Consider the following 20,580-nt stretch of genomic DNA (forward strand, 5'->3'; position numbering starts at 1 on the left):
TTGGGCATCCTATACACCCCTTACCCTATCCAAATTTAAACCCCTCAATAAAATAACAAAACAAAAGCTCAAGGCCTGATTTCTGTCTGTGGGTGAAAGCTCTGTGAAAAATGCTAATTGGCTGGCTGTGCAGGACTACAGGGGGGCCCAAAATTCAACAGCATCCCCCAAGGGGGTAGTGCTACATTGGGAAAGCCTTATATCGCCCTATTTCTCTGTATTTAACTATGGGAACTTATAAAGGTTTAAACAGGCACAGTAACTCTTAATATAATTTTTTGATGTGCACATGATATATACAATATTTTCATTTTGATAAAGTATTGTTTATGTACTCATTTTCTTGCATCTTACTTTCTCTGCATTTCTATGTTTTCTTTTTTATATACTGACATTACCCATCCCAAAAAAATAGATCTGGTATCTGAGAAACACATAGGATTGATTTACTAAAACTGGATAGTGCAAAATCTGGTGCAGCTCTACATATAAACCAATCTGCTTCCAGTTTTTTTTTGTCAAAGCTTAGATAAAAAAGCTGAAGTTCAAAGCTGACTGGCTACCATGCATGGCTGCACCAGATTTAGCACTCTTCAGTTCTAGTAAATCAACTCCATAGAGTCATCTCTATCCCACTGCTTCCTCAATACCATAATATGGAAATGCCATAACCTAACATGGATGTGTTTTGATTGAACTCAATGCCTTCATAGTAGGTGGTGTATGGGGTTAGAAATATAGAGACTTTAGAAATAGAAAAAATAACAGTTGTTGCTGCAATGTATTTACGATTTTATCAAATTGTAATCTGTAACTGATTAATAAACTTACTAACTAATATTGTCTCTGTGGGTATCTAAAATGTCTAATCTTTTTATATAAATAAAATGTCATATGTTACAGTTAAGCAGTATTTAAAGCTGGCCATAGATGGATCAAATCTCAGCTGGCTTAGCAGGGATGGGACAGGAATTTATCCATCTATGGGCAGGCTGGTTGTACTGAAGTTGATCCATTTCGATTGACTTCAGTACAACCAGCCTTTCATGTGATCACTGGCGGTGGATATAGCCGCCAGCAGTGATCATTGTGTTCTGCCAGCAGGGAAGGCTCCTTGTTACATAACTTAATAGCGCTGCGGGAGGGATTGGGGGAAGCAAATTGCATAATGTATGGGCTGCCTTAGAAGTGGCAGATGCATTCCCTTGAAGAGTTGTCACCTTAGGCTACTCATTACTGATTTAAACTCCCCTCTCCTCATCTCCATAACAGTGGGTGAGCTGGTCAGGGCTGATGGCACTAACTGAGATAAAATTGCATAGGAACTTACAAGCTCAATACTATTCTAGCGGGACCAACAGCTATTTTGAGTTAGAACAGGTATGACAAAAATGATTTCAATGGTATATTTATTAGGCCAAAACAGAGCACATAAGAGAAGGTCATTGTTAGGGATTCCATGCTCCTAAAGGTAGGTGATGGTGTGCTGAATCACTTACTGTTTTTTTTTGTCCTCTACTACCTACAGAGTTTCTCTCCACCTACACATATTTTCCATGATATAAACTACATTAAATATCAGGATGAGCTAAGGTTCGAGCAGAAATGAATTTGACCCAAACCCGCAGGAAACTGTCACATGATATTAAGCTGCTGGCCCAATCAGCTGTGGCTGTGGAATTCCCCACCCAGCAGCCACATGCACCAAAGAGGCAAGAATGTTGGTGACACCATTGACCAATTATGGCCGCAATAACATTATCCAGATAGATGCCAATGATGTTTAATGGAGCTGAAGGCCAATGATGTCTAATGGGGCTAGAGGCCTGTTATCACATGACAGTTTCCCACAGATTCTGGCTGATCTGAGTTCGGCCCAAACCTTAGCTCATCCCTAATTAAAAATAACAAAGTTAACGAGTCCCCCCTCCTTTGTAATGGCTGCGACAGGTGAATGGAACTGGAAAGGTACAGAACGTACCAGTGTTGTTTCAGAATGATAAATGTAATATGTGAATAAGCCTGCCAGTATTTAGCCAAAAACGCATCATGTTACGGATGGACTGACCTTTATTTCTGAGAATGGATTACATATGCTCAGATTTCAGAGATCAGCTTGCAAACTGAGCTCAGCTGTAATTTCCAAAATACTGAAAATAAATTTCCATTAATAACATTTCTGGATCAACTCCAGGGATAAAATCGACTTTATGCATACTAACTTTAACTATGAATAACAAGGCCCTCTAAGAGCTCTCTTTCTTAAATTGATATATACTTTATATATAGAGTATGAGTACTCACTCTGTCCCCAACTTTAATTTGCTGGCACCGCCTGCTGTTTGGGATGGATGTTTCGTTGTTGCAGTGCGCGGTGAAGAAGAGGTTAAGTCCTTCGGTGTCTCCTGATACTTCAAGCTCAATTTCCGACCGCAGTTCCTGAAAACAGAGATGTGATTCAGCAATATTGCTAACACTCCAACATTAACATTTAGCCTATTTTTTGCCAAGATGTCAGCAATTTCTTACGTCCCCTTAAAGTGTTCCATGAGTCATACCAGCTTTGATCACTGTTTATTAAGGGAAGAGTTGATCCTCATGTATGGTTTTGCTTTGCATTTATGTAAAACAATTATATAACTAGATACATTAACCTAACACCAAGCAACTGAGTTAATTTGTTATTAGGTCATGAGTGATATTTAAATAATAAACTGGAATTTTTATAATTCAGTGCTTAAATTTTTAGTGTAGTTTATAGATTAAAAGCAAAATCTGATTGGTTGTTACAGTGATCTGTGCAGGAGACTTTTTATGGCACCCAATCTAAATGCCACTTTACTGCTGCACAGCCTTAAACTGGCCACAAATTGATTGGCTGCTTTTTCCTTTCCCAGTTGGAACTGCATGAGGCTCATATCCGGTCAAATTTATGTACTTATATTGTTTGCATTTATAAAATTCATTGAAGAGGAACTTCACTCCCCTGTTAATTTATTTTTCTCCATTTGCCTTGGTAACTGGGTCGTCCTTAAAAAACATACTCACATGCCCAGCGAATCCATCATTGTCTGGTGTAAGCTGCCGCTTCACTACTGCATGCCGGGTCCCACGTCGCCATCTCCTCTTCTTGTGTCATCATGAGACTGGCTGTCTCTCCTGCGTGTTTGCAGCTGGCTCCCTTATGATGTGCTGTAACACATGTGATGTGATGTGGGTTGCCTTGTGCATGCACCATGTGTTGTATGTTACTGCAGTTGCTCGCAACCTCCTGGAAAACGTGATGTGAGTGAGTATCTCAGGATGTAGGCAGCTGGGGCTATGCCACTCTCGCCTAGGCAAGAAAGACAGAAGTTCAAGCTGTTTTTTAAAATTAAAAAGGAAAAAAAAACAAAAAGTAAACACATTTTTGTGATTCTGTTGCAGGAGAGGGGAAGAAGTAATTATATGTAAAGAAGACTAGGATCACGCTTGTGCATCTGCACTTTTATGCTTTTTTGCATGTGTTTTTATGTGTTTTTTTGCATGTTTTATGTGTTCACATCGAAGTCTATGGGACCAAAGATGCACTATGTTTAGCCAAAAGAAGTACCTGCACTGTTTTCCAGGTTTCATGGAAGCGTGTTGCATAGGTTTGAGTGGGTCCCATAGACAATTATCAGATTCCTCTTGTCACACATTGTCCTGTGATGACTGTGTGAACAGGGACCCTCCAGTTTTCCCTATGGGGCCCGTTCACACCTATGCTTCCGTGCAACTTGGAAAATGAAGTGCAGGTGTTTCTTTTGCTGCATTTGTAGCAGGCAGTTATTTACTAAAACTGGAGAGTGCAAAATTTGGGCAGCTCTGCATAGAAACCAAATATCTTCCAGGTTTTATCGCCAAAGCTTAATTGAACAAGCTGAAGTTAGAAGCTGATTGGCTACCATGCACAGCAGCACCAGATTCTGTGTGAACCGGTTTTAGTAAATCTTCCCCATAGACGTCAGTGGGAGCTCATGAAAAACACAAGAAAATGGAATGAAAATAAAATAAAAAAAATGTATTACAAAACGCATGCAACTGCAGAGGCAGAAGTGTGAACGCAATAGTTACAGAGTTGTATATTTTGGGCTTTTCTATTGGCCTAAAGTCTAGCTTTAGCTTTGTACAACGTATGTTTGGTATCTGGATGAAAGATCTGTAATGAAAGAATCTCAGACAAGCTTTGGCTTGTAAACCTAGGAGCTCATTGACAATCCAAGGCCTGAGGACACTGCAGCTGCGGAGAATTTACTACTGTTTATAGAAACTCCAGCAAACTCTCAGTGAAGGAGAATTATGTGCTCTCAGGAGTCTCCTTTTGTATGGCTTTACGTTGACTTTACACATAATTCTCCAATACAAACAAATCAAATCACAAAGTGTGAAAATAATTCTTCCTAACACCCACACATCTATAGATCAGACTTTGACGGATAATGTACTAAACCTAAACTTATGACCCTATATCAATATAAAGATAAATGTGTAGAGAAAAAAGTGTCAAGAAGCCTTTAAATGCGTACTGTTTATAAGCTGGACGTAGCTCCTTCAAAGTGGAAGTATCATGTACAGCACCGCAAGGATAGGTCCAGGACAGATGTTATATTTCACCTATATTTGGGTTGTGGGATGATTTTGGTGTACAGTTGGTGTACTCAGGGGTTTTCACCCATGCAGGGTGAGGGGTTCTGGGTAGTCTTATTAGAAAGAAGAGGACTAACTTACAGTCAGGGGCGGACTGACCATTCGAGCACTCGGGCTCTGCCCGAGGGCCCGGGGTCAGTAGGGGGCCCAATGAGATGCCCCTGGTACCTTTCATTGGCTTTTTCATAGGCTTTTTTGGGTGTGGACGAGGACACAGGGGCCCTATGATCCCCTATTGCCCGGGGGCCCCATGAGTTGTCAGTCCACCCCTTACAGTACTCTCTGAATTGATAATTCCTCATTTGGGACCTGAAATTTGGAGCTTCAGAGAGATATTTGGGTGGGAAAGAACCTCCACCCTTCAGTCAATTAAATTTGTGATGGCTGATTGACAGCACCAGTTTCTGGCAGCAGGTATGCGCTGGAGAGCGTTCAATAAAACAGAACTCCAGGCAAAACCTCTTTACACGTCCTTGTTGCAGATTTCCTACCTTCACTGATGTCTTCCATCTTCTGGTTCACTCAGTAGTTGCCCTGAAATAGCCTATTAATTTTCACATTTTCAAAAGTTTCCTTTTTGTAAGTCCAGTTGCTGCTATGCCTCCTATACCCCCAGCCTTTGGTCTTGGCACATCCCTTCTGTAGTACTTTCTCCAGGAAGCAGGGATGTAATTCAGCCCCACTTGCAGTGATGGGCGGACCGAGACTCTCAGACAGATTCAACATGTACAGGCCTAGTGTACCCGCCCACATTCACTACAATATCCTTTGGTTGATGGGAACTGTAGTTTCCTTTTACTGCAGAGAGAGGAGAGGATATGATGTAATCTCTGCTGTTACACCTCCTCCTTGGCAGAGTGGATGCTGTTATCTTTTGAATTACACAGATGAGGTCATAAAAATTCAATTAGACTTTTCTCCTAAATGGTATGGATTTAAAAAATTTGATTAACTGATTTTTTTTTTGTCTATTCCGGAGTTCTTCTGCTTCAGCCCGCTGTCTGTTGAAAATAGGTCACAGGAGTGCAGAACAAACTGCACCCCTGTGATCCACAGGAGAAGTACAGCCAAAAGAGCTTTGTCTGTACTTCTTCTTTAAGCACAGCAGATGGCGGGATCAGCTCCATTTACAACACATGCACTAGTAAAAGATCATTCAGAACTGCTGGGAATTTGTGATCTACAGTATCTGCTGGTGCTGTGTATGTTTACAAGCAGCTGGCAAATAGATCACACAGTCCTGCCAGAGCTGAATAATCTTTTCTTTTGTAAATGAACAGTCAACACTGGCAGGGCTGTGTGATCCACCTATCAATTGCTTGTAAACACACATACCACCAGCAGATAGATTACATAGCCCCAACAGCTCTGAATGATCCTTTACTAGTACTTGCAAATGTTCAGTCATTGCTAGGAGGGAAGGTGGCACACTGCACAAAATCAATTTCTACAGAGAGAGTGGGAGGTGGCTATAGTGCTGGCTGTACCTTCCCTATAGGAACGTTCACAAACTGGGCTACAGCATGGGGTGGAGCTACAACCAGAAGTAATGAAAATTGGCTTTTAATATATAATGGGACCATGGGTCAAAACCAGCCCAAATGCTATATGCCTTCGGTCCCCATGGGGGATTCAACTTCGGATTCTTATGTGGTGACAGTTCTTCTTTTATATATCCAGACAAGTCAAGCACATTTGCAGGTATAATTTATGACCTTTTATTCTTCTGATGTTATTTGAGAGCTGTATTAGAGATGATAAATGGCTCTGCTAGTTCAGATTTCCTTCTGTTACTTCATTCTTTTGTTTGCTGACACAGGGCTGCCATGAAAACAGCAGGCTCTGTAGCAAAAGTATTAAATTGCTTTTGCTACCTTTTATGACTTAAAGTGATATTAAACCATCATTTTAGACAATACTGGTAGTTCATTTAATAATTTACTGAGTGTGCAATATCTTTATCTTTAAATTCTTGCCTATGTATCAGTTTAATCTGCTACCATGACAGGTCCTCCAGGTTTCCTGATTCAGACTGGCTCCTGTCTTTTGCATACTTAGAAAAGGTAGCCACAAAACTCAGATAAAGTCAGAATATGGGCTTAAAAGACGCTACCTTTATGACAAATGTGCCCTCTATTATTAGGGTTACAATGACAACACTCAACAAGTGAATTGGAACTATTGAATTATATAAGTTGATTCTAACACCCTCGATTGATTTTTTTCTTGTATCATCCTATCTTTTGTAGCATCCTATGAAGCCACCCTTGCATGCAAAGACTAGAGTCGTGTCTTCCTGTACAGTGTGCATCAATAGAAACACAAAGCCCCATGGCCTAGGATGGCGAATCATTCCCTCTTCTTCCCCTTCCTTCTTCAACCTAACAGACTGGCTCCAGACTGCACTGTCCACTGTCAACAGGCAATGAGGAGGTGACGTATTGCCTCCCAACTGCCTGTCCCTCTGAAAAGTGACCCACCAAAGTTGTCACTAAATGAATCCTAAAACTGACATTAAACAATATCCTTATTCTCCAAAAATAACTCATATACATCCATTTCTTAATGGCCCAGAAATGTATTTTTTCATGAAATTGTTTCTTACTGTGTTTTTCAGCCTCCTTGTAATGTATTCCTTGAGCTCCCGAACCTCTCCTTTTCCCCATTCTCTTCTGTTTGGAATGAGTAGTGCATGTTCGTTGCAGTCATGTACATTGCTCTATGCCCACTGCAAATCCCACAGTCCAAGGTCCCTAGCCTATCTCTGGAGTGAGCAACAGAAGGTAGCTTTGTTCATTCGCCTTGGTACCACTGTATGTAGGAACAAAGCCACCTTCTCTTGCTCACTCCAGAGATAGAATAGGGACTACGGACTGTGGGATATGTAGTGGGCATAGAGCAGTGTACTTGACTGCAACTGCTTGTTCCAAACATAAGTGATTGGGGAAAAGGAGAGGTCCGGGAGCTTCACAGCAGCAAAAAAAAAGAAACCTGAATGAGGCTGAGAGCAATAGAATGTACTTTTTTGAATTAAAGCGGAGTTCCACTCACTCTGTAAAAAAATAAAAGTCATTAGCTACAAAAACTGCTAAAAAACAGCCACTCACCTCTCCCACAATCCCGCATTGCCCCCGCCACAGCCGTTTCACCGGCCGTCCTGTATTCTAGGCACCGGCATCTTCAGTGTTGTGACAGCTTGTGGCTTCACAGCCGGGTGCCAAGTGCGCATGCGCGAGTAGTGCTGCGCTTCCTGAATGGCCCCGTCGTCTTCTGGGACCTGTCACGTGTCCCACAAGACTTCGGGGAGGGAGGGTAGGAGGACAACTTCCGTTACCAATCGTCTAGGTGATCGCAGTGAAAGTGGGAGCGGGTACCTGTCAAATTCGGGTACCCATTTCCCCCCCCCGCTCCCCGAAGGTGCCAATCCTTAATGGTGAGCGGGGGACCAATCTTTAAAGCGGAACTTCCCCTTTTGGGTGGAACTCCGCTTTAAAGTGTTACTAAACCCACAACAGTAAAATCAGTCTGTATATACAGTAAAGCATGCTTGTTATACTCACTAAGGGGTTAGTCCTCTGCCTTGTGTAAAAAGGCTGTTTGATCCTGACTTCTCTGATCCTCCTTTTATTCCAATGTCTCCCTCTTATCTCCTGATAAGACATATCATGTGGAGTCACTCTGCACATGCTCAGTTTGGTGTGTATTGCTATAGATTTTTTTTTTGGGGGGGAGAGTCCATGTGATCAGCACAGGGCTAATCAGCACTGTCCAGACAGAGGTCAGGGGTTCTGCATCCTCCTAGAGCAGAATGAAAATTCCTCCTACAATCTTTAATCAGTGCTCTGCTGGATACAGATAGAAGTCACAAGACTGCTCTAACTGCTGATGAGAAAACGTATTTAGCAGTTTATATTTACTAAAATAATTGAATTTCCATTTTCTGTGTACTGTGGGAGACCAGACATAATGAATGCAGGGTCCTGGGTTTAGTAACACTTTAAGAATACATACTTCAATAGGATTTTTTTTAAAGCAGAGATTAGTGTCACTTAAACTTTCATTTGAATTAGAATTTAGTCTTTGAAGAATAACACTACACTTGTCCTCTGACACATTCACAGGGAAAGGGCATGCTGCAGCCAAGCCGTGACTCGCACCTTGGAATTATGTGTCATCATTGCTCACTCCACAAACATTTAGAAACGTAGTAACTCGCTCCATATGGTTTAGATGTATGCTAGTCATCCACAGTTATTAATTAAACATTTAGTACTTTATGTTCTACTGCTGAGTTGATAAAATACCAACTGAAGCACCACTAAGAGAAAAAAAAATCTGTTTTGGGGGAAAATGTTGGCAGCCATTACTGACCTCTTCTGAAAGACACTGACCTGGAATGGGTATATAAATATGCCGTTTTGAATTTCCTGTTACTTTCAAAACTGCATGCTTGTTCTTGGGCAGTGGCTCAAAGTATGGAAGCCAGAGACAGTTAGGCAACTGAGATCTTCAGAAATAAATCATTAATAGTGGCTACAAAATTCCTTTAAAAAAGACAAATGCCCCTTTCACACAGGGCATTCTGTGCTGGCGATCTGCTTGCTCAGTGGGGGATCTGTCCACTGATCCTCCCGCTGAGCAGAAGGATTGACAGGTTCGTGTCCACGAAGGTGCAGGTACACAGCCCTGAGCGCACACTGTTTGTGTTCTGTGCCAGTCACTTGCCTGAATGTCAAATTGGGAGCAGCGGCTCTGTCCATGCAGCCTCTGCATCCCAATTAATGTGAAGGGGACTGCCTGCATGGGGATGCACACAACACCTATGCATCCCTGTGTGGATAAACATGTCCCCAGCATGGGTGTACAACAGAGTATGCCCGTGTGAACAAGGTCATATACAGGAAATGCACCAAAGTGGTTGTAAAGTTAAAGCATTTTTAACCTTAATGAATTCCTTCCATTCCATGCAGTTATACATTCCTTGCATTAATTTAAAAAATGTTTAGGCATCAGTATGCCCCCTCACCCCCTGCTATACTTACCTGAGCCCTCGTTTGATCCAGTGCTGTGCCCATTTTCTCCCCTCACTTCCTGGTCTCACAGGCTTTGTTGAGTTAGCAGGAACCATTGGCTCCCTCTGCTGTCAATCAAAGCTAGTGACTATGGAGCTGGGGGCAGGTCCAAGTCCCACTGTCTGTGCCTATAGATACAGGCAGAAGAGCTCAGGAGCGAGCCCGAGTGCCCCCATAGGAAGCAGCGTTTACTGGAGAGGAGGAACCAGAAGTGCTAGCAGAGGACCTCAATAGAGGAGCTATGGGGCCGCTCTGTGCAATGGAATTGCACAGAGCAGGTAAGTATAAACTTGTTTTTTTTTTGTAAATTGCATTTACAATCACTTTGAATAAAGATTTTAGCTGTTACATACATTTGTGTTTCCACATCCTTGTTCAGCTTGGTGCCAGGGAGTGCCCCCTCAAAAGGCTACGTCACCAGTACCTTCTAGGGAGATCTTATCCCTAAACATACAAGATCTCATGAGATTTCACAAAACCTTGAGATATTTTCGGAAAAAGACTGCCCTTGCAGATGTGCCCTGTTGTTGTTTATACATGCAGTTATACAGTACAGAGCCAAATTTGGCAAGTAACTATCATTTAGCCCTGGTTCACACTGATGCGGTGCGGAATTCGCAGCATTTTCTATGCGAATTCCGCACCGCATCAGAATCACACCCCATTCTTGCAAACCGCTGCGGATGTGTATGTTAAGTTAAGAACACCCCAAAAGCGGTCAGCAAAATGGGGTGCAATGTGCAGCATCGGATCGCAAAAGGGTCCTGCACCAAATGTATGACTCCAATCACACCGCACACAAATTGCATGTGATTTGCACAGGAACTGATTCTTCAAAACATTCAAAGTGGAACTTTAATAGAAAATAGTTTATGAAACCCGCACAAACATGGACTCATTACAGCAACGTCCCAGTTCATGAAAGCTGCACAAACATGGACTCATTACAGCAACGTCCCAGTTTATGAAAGCTGCACAAACATGGACTCATTACAACAACGTCCCAGTTTATAAAAGCTGCACAAACATGGACTCATTACAGCAACGTCCCAGTTCATGAAAGCTGCACAAACATGGACTCATTACAGCAACGTCCCAGTTCATGAAAGCTGCACAAACATGGACTCATTACAGCAACGTCCCAGTTTATGAAAGCCACACAAACATGGACTCATTGCAGCAACATCTCTTTGGCTCAATCATGGTAACATGTTGCTGCATAGTGTAGTCTTTATAAGACTTTAGAACAACAGACAGTCTAGCTGATAATCTCTTCTTTGATAAAACAGCAGACAACACAGGCACTTGCAATTGTCCTAACAAACGGCATCCCTCACAGGAAAATCCGGAATACCTCCGGTAACACAGGTGGAGGGATCCCAGGCAAGGACGAAGCGCCAACCCATTGCAACTTTAGTACACTGGTAGCAACCAGGAAGTGCTCCCCACAATGACTGGGTCTTTTAGAGAAGCTGTGTGAGATGGGGAAACAGCTCTCATTGTTTGAATACTGCTTGTGTGGAGTAAATTAAATGTTTTGACTGACATTCTGCAGTTTAGCCACAAGATGTCACTGTTTTTCTAACACAGCCTCAGACTGCATAGATATTTCTATATTCATGAAGAGGTGGAGTTTTCACACAGAGTTGAGAGAGAAGAGGAAGAAGAGAGAGCAGCCATGTTCTGGACAATGGTGAATGAGGGGGGCCCTGTGAGCTGAGAATCTGATGACATCCAGGTGTGAAAGCATCCCTCCGTAACCAGAGCTGCAGCTAAGTGAAGCTGATGAGATTGCTGCCAGGAATGCTGATGAGAGCAGAGGAACTGAGCAACATATACGGCGAGACCGCATACTTGTTGGAGAGACATTTGTTCTGTTCAGAGTCACCAACGGATGCAAAGCAGACCCGGGTCGGTAAGATCGTGCACGTACCTCATTTCAGTGTTGGTGCCTTGAGACCAGGCCTATAGTTAGTTAGGGTCTCTGTTTGTGTCAGGCCACAAGTGTTGTTACTGATCATTGGAAGGACTCCACAACTTAAAGTGACATTTCACATTGGAGGGCTGATAAAATCCTACAAACTCAAGCCAGACTGGCGTTTTGCTCAGAAGGAATACTCAGGCACGTGCTACAGGACCAGTTATGGGAGAGGGAATACTGTAGATTTGTGTAAGATTGTAAGCTGTTGTGCTGCACCGCAGGCTAGCTCATACCATACACCCATACACTGATTCCTGCTCTTTTAAGGTAATAACGGGTAAGGTGTGGCAGCTTAGTTGTGCCCGCCAGTAGGTAAATTACTACACTTTCTACCTTCATCATCAGAAGGCGCCATGCTGTGCAGCACAAGGGTCTCAGCCTTTGGGCTGGGTGTATGTAAATTTATTGTATGTTTCCAGCATTTGTGGTTTTGTTTATTTGCCACATCTAAGTAAAATTCTGTTGTGGCAAAAGTTGGTGTTGGGGTTGCTTTCCTTGTTCGTGACTTCACTGTATCCTGGGGAGCCCACCCCTTTACAAGGCCTACAGCTGCATGCTATTAGGAGCCTGCCTGACTGCTTGTATCCTGGTCCTGACACTGGAGGGCATCCTACCTGGCTGCAGATCACTTGCCCAGCTACTTCTGCATCATCAGGTGTGGCCCCTCTGAGCTGCTGAGGTAGGGAAGAGAGAAACATATCTTCTCAGGACATGTTCAGGAATTCAGGGTGTTGTAAGAAAAGGGGTTAAAGAGGCCTAGATCTGCGTACAGAGAGTATATTGGCACTCTGCCCACATCATGTACTCCTAAATGGCAGAGTCTCTACAGAGAGTGCCACATAGTGCAGTGAGGAGGCAGGGATTAATATGAGCCTAGAATTCAAGGGTCTTCACGGGGACTAAGGGATCAATGTGAACACTAACACAGTTATTTCCACAAAGTCCAGCAAATCAGGACTGCTGTAACCATTTTAGGCAAGTCCAGGTTCACTGTAAGTGACTACAATGAGGTAACGATATAGCTAGAGATAGGTTTTTCACACATCGATGCCTTTGATGCCTATTACTACACTGTTAGCATAACCCGCCATATGAATCAATCATTGGGCTTAGATTGTGCTAACTGTGCCAGGGGCAATCACGGGGGAGAGAAGGGAGAGGCTTTCCATTCTAACTCCCGAGAGCTATTGAAAGATAAAACCTACACACCATGCCTATGTACTGACAATATCATTAGAAACCAGTCTTTCAGCCAACTGCTATGAAATGAAGGAAGATAATTTTGTTTATTTTCATACTAGCTCCATCACAAGGTCCCAAGGTTCAGTGACAAGTCTAATTTAATGAACTCCTCAAAACAAACTCCTATGGCTTTGGTGCTTGGCGATGTAGAGAGCCATGCATGGGATAATATTGCGCTTTCCTCCCTTCCTTGCCTTGCTAAATTGAATTTCCCCCTTTCCTTGGCTTCATACTGACTTAACTGCATTATAATAGTCTTAGTCATGGGCAGCTTTATTTTGTAAGTCTGGGCCATTAACCAGCTGCTGCAGATAAAATAGTGTGTCATATTATACAGCCATTAATGTCAAATGTGATTACACAGCCAAGATGGGAAGAGGATAGGGATGGAGCCTAATGTAGGCTCCTGAAGAACAAGGCCTGAGTTCATTACCAACGCCGCATGATTCAACATATCTATATTGGTTTTGCCACTGTAGCACTTAAACAGAGAAGCGATTTGTATCATCAGAATCCCCATGAAATCAAATAGACAAATAATGGAGTTTTTAACCCACCTTTAGCCAAGGGGAACAGCAGAGCAATGTAAAGGACAAGCACAGGGTCCTTGAAGAAATCAGAAACATATATCTTGTAGCATCCCACTATTGCTTATGAATATGCTGATATTACAATTTTGGCTTTACATTCTTTAAAAAGAAAATCTGATACATGTGAAACATGTCTACACCCCAGAAAAATATTGCTCAAGTAAGTAAACACTTTCGAAATGGGCACCAGTAGGCTTCTACCTTGACACAGTCAAATGGTTCCTGCAGTCAGCATATACCAGTGTCCAAGAAATGAGGGATCTGTGTGTGGGGAGTCATAATTTCAGCTGTCTAATGTGGATTGTTTTTCAGTTTTTTTGTGCACTATGACTTCTCACGTAGGGTGACCTTCATCTGGGCTTAGCTTGGCTTCTGAACATGGATCATCCCATATCATTCCAATTATGCAGCGGTTACATCCCTCACTGACTGCTGTCATCTTCCCCCCAGCTACTTTCCAGGTGCCGGGTTTTCAGCCTTTTGACTGATGGGAGAATGATGCCATTTCGTACATTTGTAAAGGAGCCAGTCATTCGGGCACAGCCAGAGTGTGCTGGGAATGTACAGCTCTCTGTACATTCAATAGAATATGAGCAGGTAGGTAAGTGTTGTTATTGCAGAAGAAACATAACATTTGTCTTCTGCAATAAAGAACTGCCTGCTCTCAGTTTACTGATTAACCACTTCCGAACCACTCATCTGCAATCTACTGTGGATGGGTGGCCCGTGCAGGCAAAGCCATATACAGGTACATCGCTGCCTGCTTCTTTGTTTAGGATGACTAACACCTGCTGTGATTGTACACAGCAGGAGTGTGTCAGCAGGTCCTGGCCAATGATTTATGGCTGCTGATCGGCTGTGTCCAATCACAGCCTAGAGCCCTGTGTTGACAATCATCACAGCACTCTGTACAGAGGGAACAATCTTTCTGTTTCTCATCCCTGCAAAGCAGAGATGAAAATAAAGAGATGTATTAGTAAAAGCAGTACATAATACACACATTATACATTGTTAGGCACACATTTAACCCCTTGATCACTGATCATGGTATTAGTGTCACTGGTGATGTCAGTGGCTGTTAGTCAGTTCCAATCAGCATCAGTGAGTGTCAGATTGCCAGCTGCACTATCGAAGTCCCATTTTAAGTTGCTGTTCACCTCCATTAGTAGTATAAAAAAACAATAAATAAATAAAAATTCCAATATATATATATATATATATATATATATATATATATATATATACAGTGGGGATCGAAAGTTTGGGCACCCCAGCTAAAAATTTGTATTAATGTGCATAAAGAAGCCAAGGAAAGATGGAAAAATCTCCAAAAGGCATCAAATTACAGATTAGACATTCTTATAATATGTCAACAAAAGTTAGATTTTATTTCCATCATTTACACTTTCAAAATAACAGAAAACAAAAAAATGGCGTCTGCAAAAGTTTGGGCACCCTGCAGAATTTATAGCATGCACTGCCCCCTTTGCCAAGCTGAGACCTGCCAGTGTCATGGATTGTTCTCAATCATCGTCTGGAAAGACCAGGTGATGTCAATCTCAAAGGTTTTAAATGCCCAGACTCATCTGACCTTGCCCCAACAATCAGCACCATGGGTTCTTCTAAGCAGTTGTCTAGAAAACTGAAACTGAAAATAATTGACGCTCACAAAGCTGGAGAAGGCTATAAGAAGATAGCAAAGCGTTTTCAGATGTCAATATCCTCTGTTCAGAATGTAATTAAGAAATGGCAGTCATCAGGAACAGTGGAAGTTAAAGCAAGATCTGGAAGACCAAGAAAAATATCAGACAGAACAGCTCGCAGGATTGTGAGAAAAACAATTCAAAACCCACGTTTGACTGCACGATCCCTCCAGAAAGATCTGGCAGACACTGGAGTTGTGGTACACTATTCCACTAAAAAGAGATACTTGTACAAATATGGTCTTCATGGAAGAGTCATCAGAAGAAAACCTCTTCTACGTCCTCACCACAAAAATCATTGTTTGAACTTTGCAAATGAACATATAAACAAGCCTGATGCATTTTGGAAACAAGTTCTGTGGACCGATGAGGTTAAAATTGAACTTTTTGGCCAGAATGAGCAAAGGTACGTTTGGAGAAGAAGGGGCACAGAATTTAATGAAAAGAACCTCTGTCCAACTGTTAAGCATGGGGTTGGATCAATCATGCTTTGGGATTGTGTTGCAGCCAGTGGCACAGGGAACATCTCACGAGTAGAAGGAAAAATGGATTCAATAAAATTTCAGCAAATTTTGGATGGTAACTTGATGCCATCTGTGAAAAAGCTGAAGTTAAAGAGAGGATGGTTTCTACAAATGGATAATGATCCTAAACACACCTTGAAATCCAAGAGGGATTACATCAAGAGGCGTAAACTGAAGGTTTTGCCATGGCCTTCACAATCTCCTGACCTCAACATAATTGAAAATCTATGGATAGACCTTAAAAGAGCAGTGCGTGATAGACAGCCCAGAAATCTCAACAAACTGGAAGACTTTTGTAAGGAAGAATGGGCAAAGATACCTCAAACAAGAATTGAAAGATTCTTGGCTGGCTACAAAAAGTGTTTACAAGCTGTGATACTTGCCAAAGGGGGCAGTACAAGATATTAACTCTGCAGGGTGCTCAAACTTTTGCAGACGCCATTTTTTTTGTTTTTTGTCATTTTGAAAGTGTAAATGATGGAAATAAAATCTAACTTTTGTTGACATATTATAAGAATGTCTAATCTGTAATTTGATGCCTTTTGGAGATTTTTCCATCTTTCCTTGGCTTCTTTATGCACATTAATACAAATTTGTAGCTGGGGTGCCCAAACTTTCGATCCCCACTGTATATATATATATATATATATATACTATAGCTTGTAAACACTATGACTTACACACAAACCAATCAATATACACTTATTGTTTTCTTTTTTTTTTCTCAAACACATGTAGCAGAATACATTTTGGCCAAAATGTATGAAGAAATTTGATTTCTAATTTTTTTTTTATTGGAAAATATTTTTTTTTCCAAATTTTGGGTCTTTTTTGTTCATATTGCGAAAAATAAAAAGCCCAGTGGTTATCAAAAACCACTAAAAGAAAGTTCTATTTGTGTGAAAAAAAATATAAATTTTGTTTTGGTACAGTGTTGCATGACAGTGTAGTTACCAGTTAAAATAGCACAGTGCTAAATAGGAAAAAATGGCCTGAAGGGGGTGAAACCTTCGAGAGCTGAAGTGGATATGTTTAGTTCCACTTTAAAGTGTATGTAAACCCTAATTTTTAACTAATTTGTTCCTTTTGGTTAAAGCATCCGGTTATTTAAATAAAATACCCATTGATCCTGCCAGAATTCTAGTGAGTTGATAAAATCATGTTCTGTGCTCCTCTCAGTTAGCTTTGTTCCCAGTTCACCTTTGTGAACTACAGAACCCCCCATGTTATGGAAAGAGGAGCAGGTGTACTGTAGTCCTAACAAACCTCCTGTCCTAGGGTGACAGTGCAGCTCCTCCATAAATACAGTGCAGCAAGTGAGCGTTATCACCCTATTACAAAAGGTGAGCGATTGGCAGGGTCATGTGAAAAAAGGAAAACAAATGCATCCACCACATCTAAGGATTTGTAAGCTGAAATATTTAACATTTTTGTTTAAGCTTAGTTATTTAATAGAGCATGAAAGTGTTCGCAACCCCATCAGGACAGTATTGCTGTCTGTGTCACCAATATTTCTCCTCAATTGCTGTCCTGGTGAAAGGGGACATAGTGATGGGAAATCTCTATAATGGGGACACAGCCAGCAACAAATGTCTTTTTGAATTTAATTACATGTGGGCGAATATTTTTATGTTGGGGATAATGATAGCAGGTTTTATTGCCAGCACAATGTTTGAATGTGAAAAAAGTAGTTGTCTCTAAAGCAGCAACTGCAATTTAGGCGCGTTCAGGGCACGTTCCTACTACTTCATTTTTATGAGGCATGTTTTGCTACACTTTTGAGACACCTCAATCTATAATAGAACAATAGGATAATAGGACAAGCAAATCAGATGCAGCTCAGAAACAGTGATCAACAGTGCTATTTAAACTTTACATTTATATGAATTGCACTGTTGATAAATTGCGTTTGATGGACTTTTCAAAAGCTATTCAAATGCAATTATTGGATGGGTCATTGACATAAGCCCTTAAAGTGATGTTAAAGTGTTACTGAACCCACAACAGTAAAATCAGTCTGTATATGCAGTAAAGCATGCTTGTTATATTCACTGTGGAACCTAAAGGGTTAATCCTCTGCATTGTGTAAAAAGGCTGTTTGATCCTGTCTTCACTGACCCTCCCCTTCTTCTACAGTCCCCAAACTATATGCTGATAGTACAGAGCTCTAGGAGTTACTGTGCACATGCTCAGTTTTGTGTGCATTGCTAGAGTTTTTTTTCCTTTGGGAGTGTGCATGTGATCAGCACAGGACCAATCTGCGCTGTCCAGATAGAGGGTCAGGGGTTATGCAGCCTCATAGGACAATCAAGGGAGAATGAAAACTCCTCCTACAAGCTTTAACCATTGCTCAGCTGGACACTGGTAGAAGTCACAAGACTGCTATATACTGCTGATGAGAAAAGTTATTTAGCAGTTTATATTTACCAAAATAAATGCATTTATATGTTCTGTGTACTGTGGGAGATCAGATATGGTAAATGCACGGTCCTGGGTTTAATTACATTTTAAACTTTGGTTAAAAAAATATATTTTTTAGGTCTATATTATTAGAGCAGAGCAGAGCTCTCAATCAGCATTGCCACATTAACCATTTTCGACTCATATGCTGCTATCATTAGTAAATAGATGAACTTTTTTTCTTACATTTCTTCAGTTACTTCCTGGTTTCCAGGCTTAGACAAAAGATGTCATACATCCCAAGAGTCTTCAGGAGAGGAGGAGGGGTTTTCTGAGCTAAGCATACCCATCTGCCTGCATGCCTGAGCTAAGGGCACATGGATTCCAGGAAGTAAATGCTACATGAATCATTTGCCCTTGCTCAAGATGGCCTCAATCAGAAATGCTAGGGTGGTATTTTTCAATATGATTTCTCAACAAAATATAGCATGGATACATGGATGGAGGAGTTTGCCTTGAATATTAAAAATAAACTAAATAACGTTTTTGCTTTGTGGTGCTCTAATGCAGTGTGGTTCCGCTTTAACTCAAAAAGACCCTTCTATTACTATCCTCCTCCTCCAAAACTCCAAAATCCTGTTTTTGCTGCTGTGATCTTACTTCCTGTTAGAGGGTGGCTACCTTCCTTCTCCATGGTCCCACTATATGTGGAAATGTAGACACCCTCTCTTCCTCACTGCCGATGGACTATGGGATGTGTAGCGTGCATAAAGCATTGCAGATGACCACAACTAACATGCCCTGCTTGTTCCAAACAAACAGAAGTGAGGGCGAAAAGAAAATATTTGAGAACATCCCAAGGAGGCAGAAAAATGCAGAAATAAACAATTTCATGAAAAATAGATTACAGGACCATTAAATAGTGGATGTATTTGAATTATTTTTGGAGAATTAGAATATTGTTTAGTGTGACTTTAAGATGACTCAAATAACCCAACAACATTTGAACACATTTAGAGTGCCTGGGTTAATTTCTCTAGATTATATAGCCAAAGCTAATACTGGGAGGTTCAGTAAAGAAGGACGTTATGACAGATGATCTAATTAATTAGTTGGAGATGGTGGTGTGGGATGAGGAACAGTTTCTGTTTACATTTGGATCTTCTTCTGTCCTTTGTGGAGACTAGGCAATTATTATTATTATTATACAGTATTTATATAGCGCCAACAGTTCACTCAGTGCTGTACATTACAATGGGGGGCAATACATGAGACAGTACAATAACAATACAGTGTGATACACGAGGGGTTTGAGGGCCCTGCTCCTTGGAGCTTACAATCTAGGAGTGAAGATAACCGGTGCTGGACCTTGGAGAGGACTTTCTATGGGGATCAGCTTCAGAGAGGAGAAGAATTACAGGGCTTCCTCCCATATTTGACCTTATGTGTATAGCTGTGGAAGGGACATTCAATATTTGGCTACTTGAACGGACAGTAGTTGATGTCAAAGGAGAAATTAGTTGCGCAAAATGTTTTTGCCATATCAATATGGAAGATAAATTCTCGAAAGGTGCTCAAAAAGCAAAATAAATAAAATAAGTACATGAATAACTACAAGGCTTACTTTGTATGCAGTTAAAATCAGTTGTAATATGTTTCTGGAGTCTTCTTGTAGTCGTCCAACTGTGGCTCCAGGTATGAGCTTGGTGTAGTTCTACAATAAATAATGAACACAAACCTGTTAAAATTGTAGCCACAGGAGCACATGGAGCTTATTCTACAACTTATCTGCCCAAATGTAGAGAGAATGCTATTAGAGCTTTGTCCTCTGAGATTATAAGATTGCACTTCTACAGCATATAGAATGTTTTCCTGTGCAACAGAAATGAGTTCCTATATTGTGCTGAGGTGGTATTTTTTTATCCAGAAAAAGCACATAAGGTTGTTTTGATAGGACATCTGCATTAATTTTTTATAGTGTAGCTGCCACTTAAAATGAACTCCAGGCAGATATATACTGTAAAAGAAATTGTTTTCCACGTATTAACAACCATTGAATATATATATATATATATATATATATATATATATATATATATATATATACACAGTATCTCACAGAAGTGAGTCCACCCCTCACATTTTTGTAAATATTTTATTATATCTTTCCATGTGACAACACTGAAGAAATGACACTTTGCTACAATGTGACGTAGTGAGTGTACAGCTTGTATAACAGTGTAAATTTGCTGTCCCCTCAAAATAACTCAATATACAGCCATTAATGTCTAAACCGCTGGTAACGAAAGTGAGTACACCCCTAAGTGAAATGTCCAAATTGGGCCCAAAGTGTCAATATTTTGTGTGGCCATCATTATTTTCCAGCACTGCCTTAACCCT

At 41.1% G+C, this 20,580-nt stretch overlaps 1 protein-coding gene across 1 annotated transcript in view; it reads right to left on the reverse strand.

Annotated features, from left to right (window-relative positions):
* The window catches only part of ITGB6 (integrin subunit beta 6), a 107,425-nt gene that overhangs the window by 30,567 nt on the left and 56,278 nt on the right, over positions 1-20,580 (reverse strand). Inside the window, exons 8-9 of the mRNA XM_089659907.1 lie at positions 19,805-19,894; positions 2,305-2,439 (exon numbers count right to left, since the gene is read on the reverse strand). Of these exons, the coding sequence (XP_089516033.1) occupies positions 2,305-2,439; positions 19,805-19,894 (225 nt within the window). The remainder of the gene's footprint in view (positions 1-2,304; positions 2,440-19,804; positions 19,895-20,580) is intronic.

This window comes from Staurois parvus, unplaced genomic scaffold, assembly GCF_062004578.1.
Source record: "Staurois parvus isolate SC_StPar_1 unplaced genomic scaffold, SC_StPar_1.0 ptg000031l, whole genome shotgun sequence".
In the NCBI taxonomy this organism is placed as follows: domain Eukaryota; kingdom Metazoa; phylum Chordata; class Amphibia; order Anura; family Ranidae; genus Staurois; species Staurois parvus.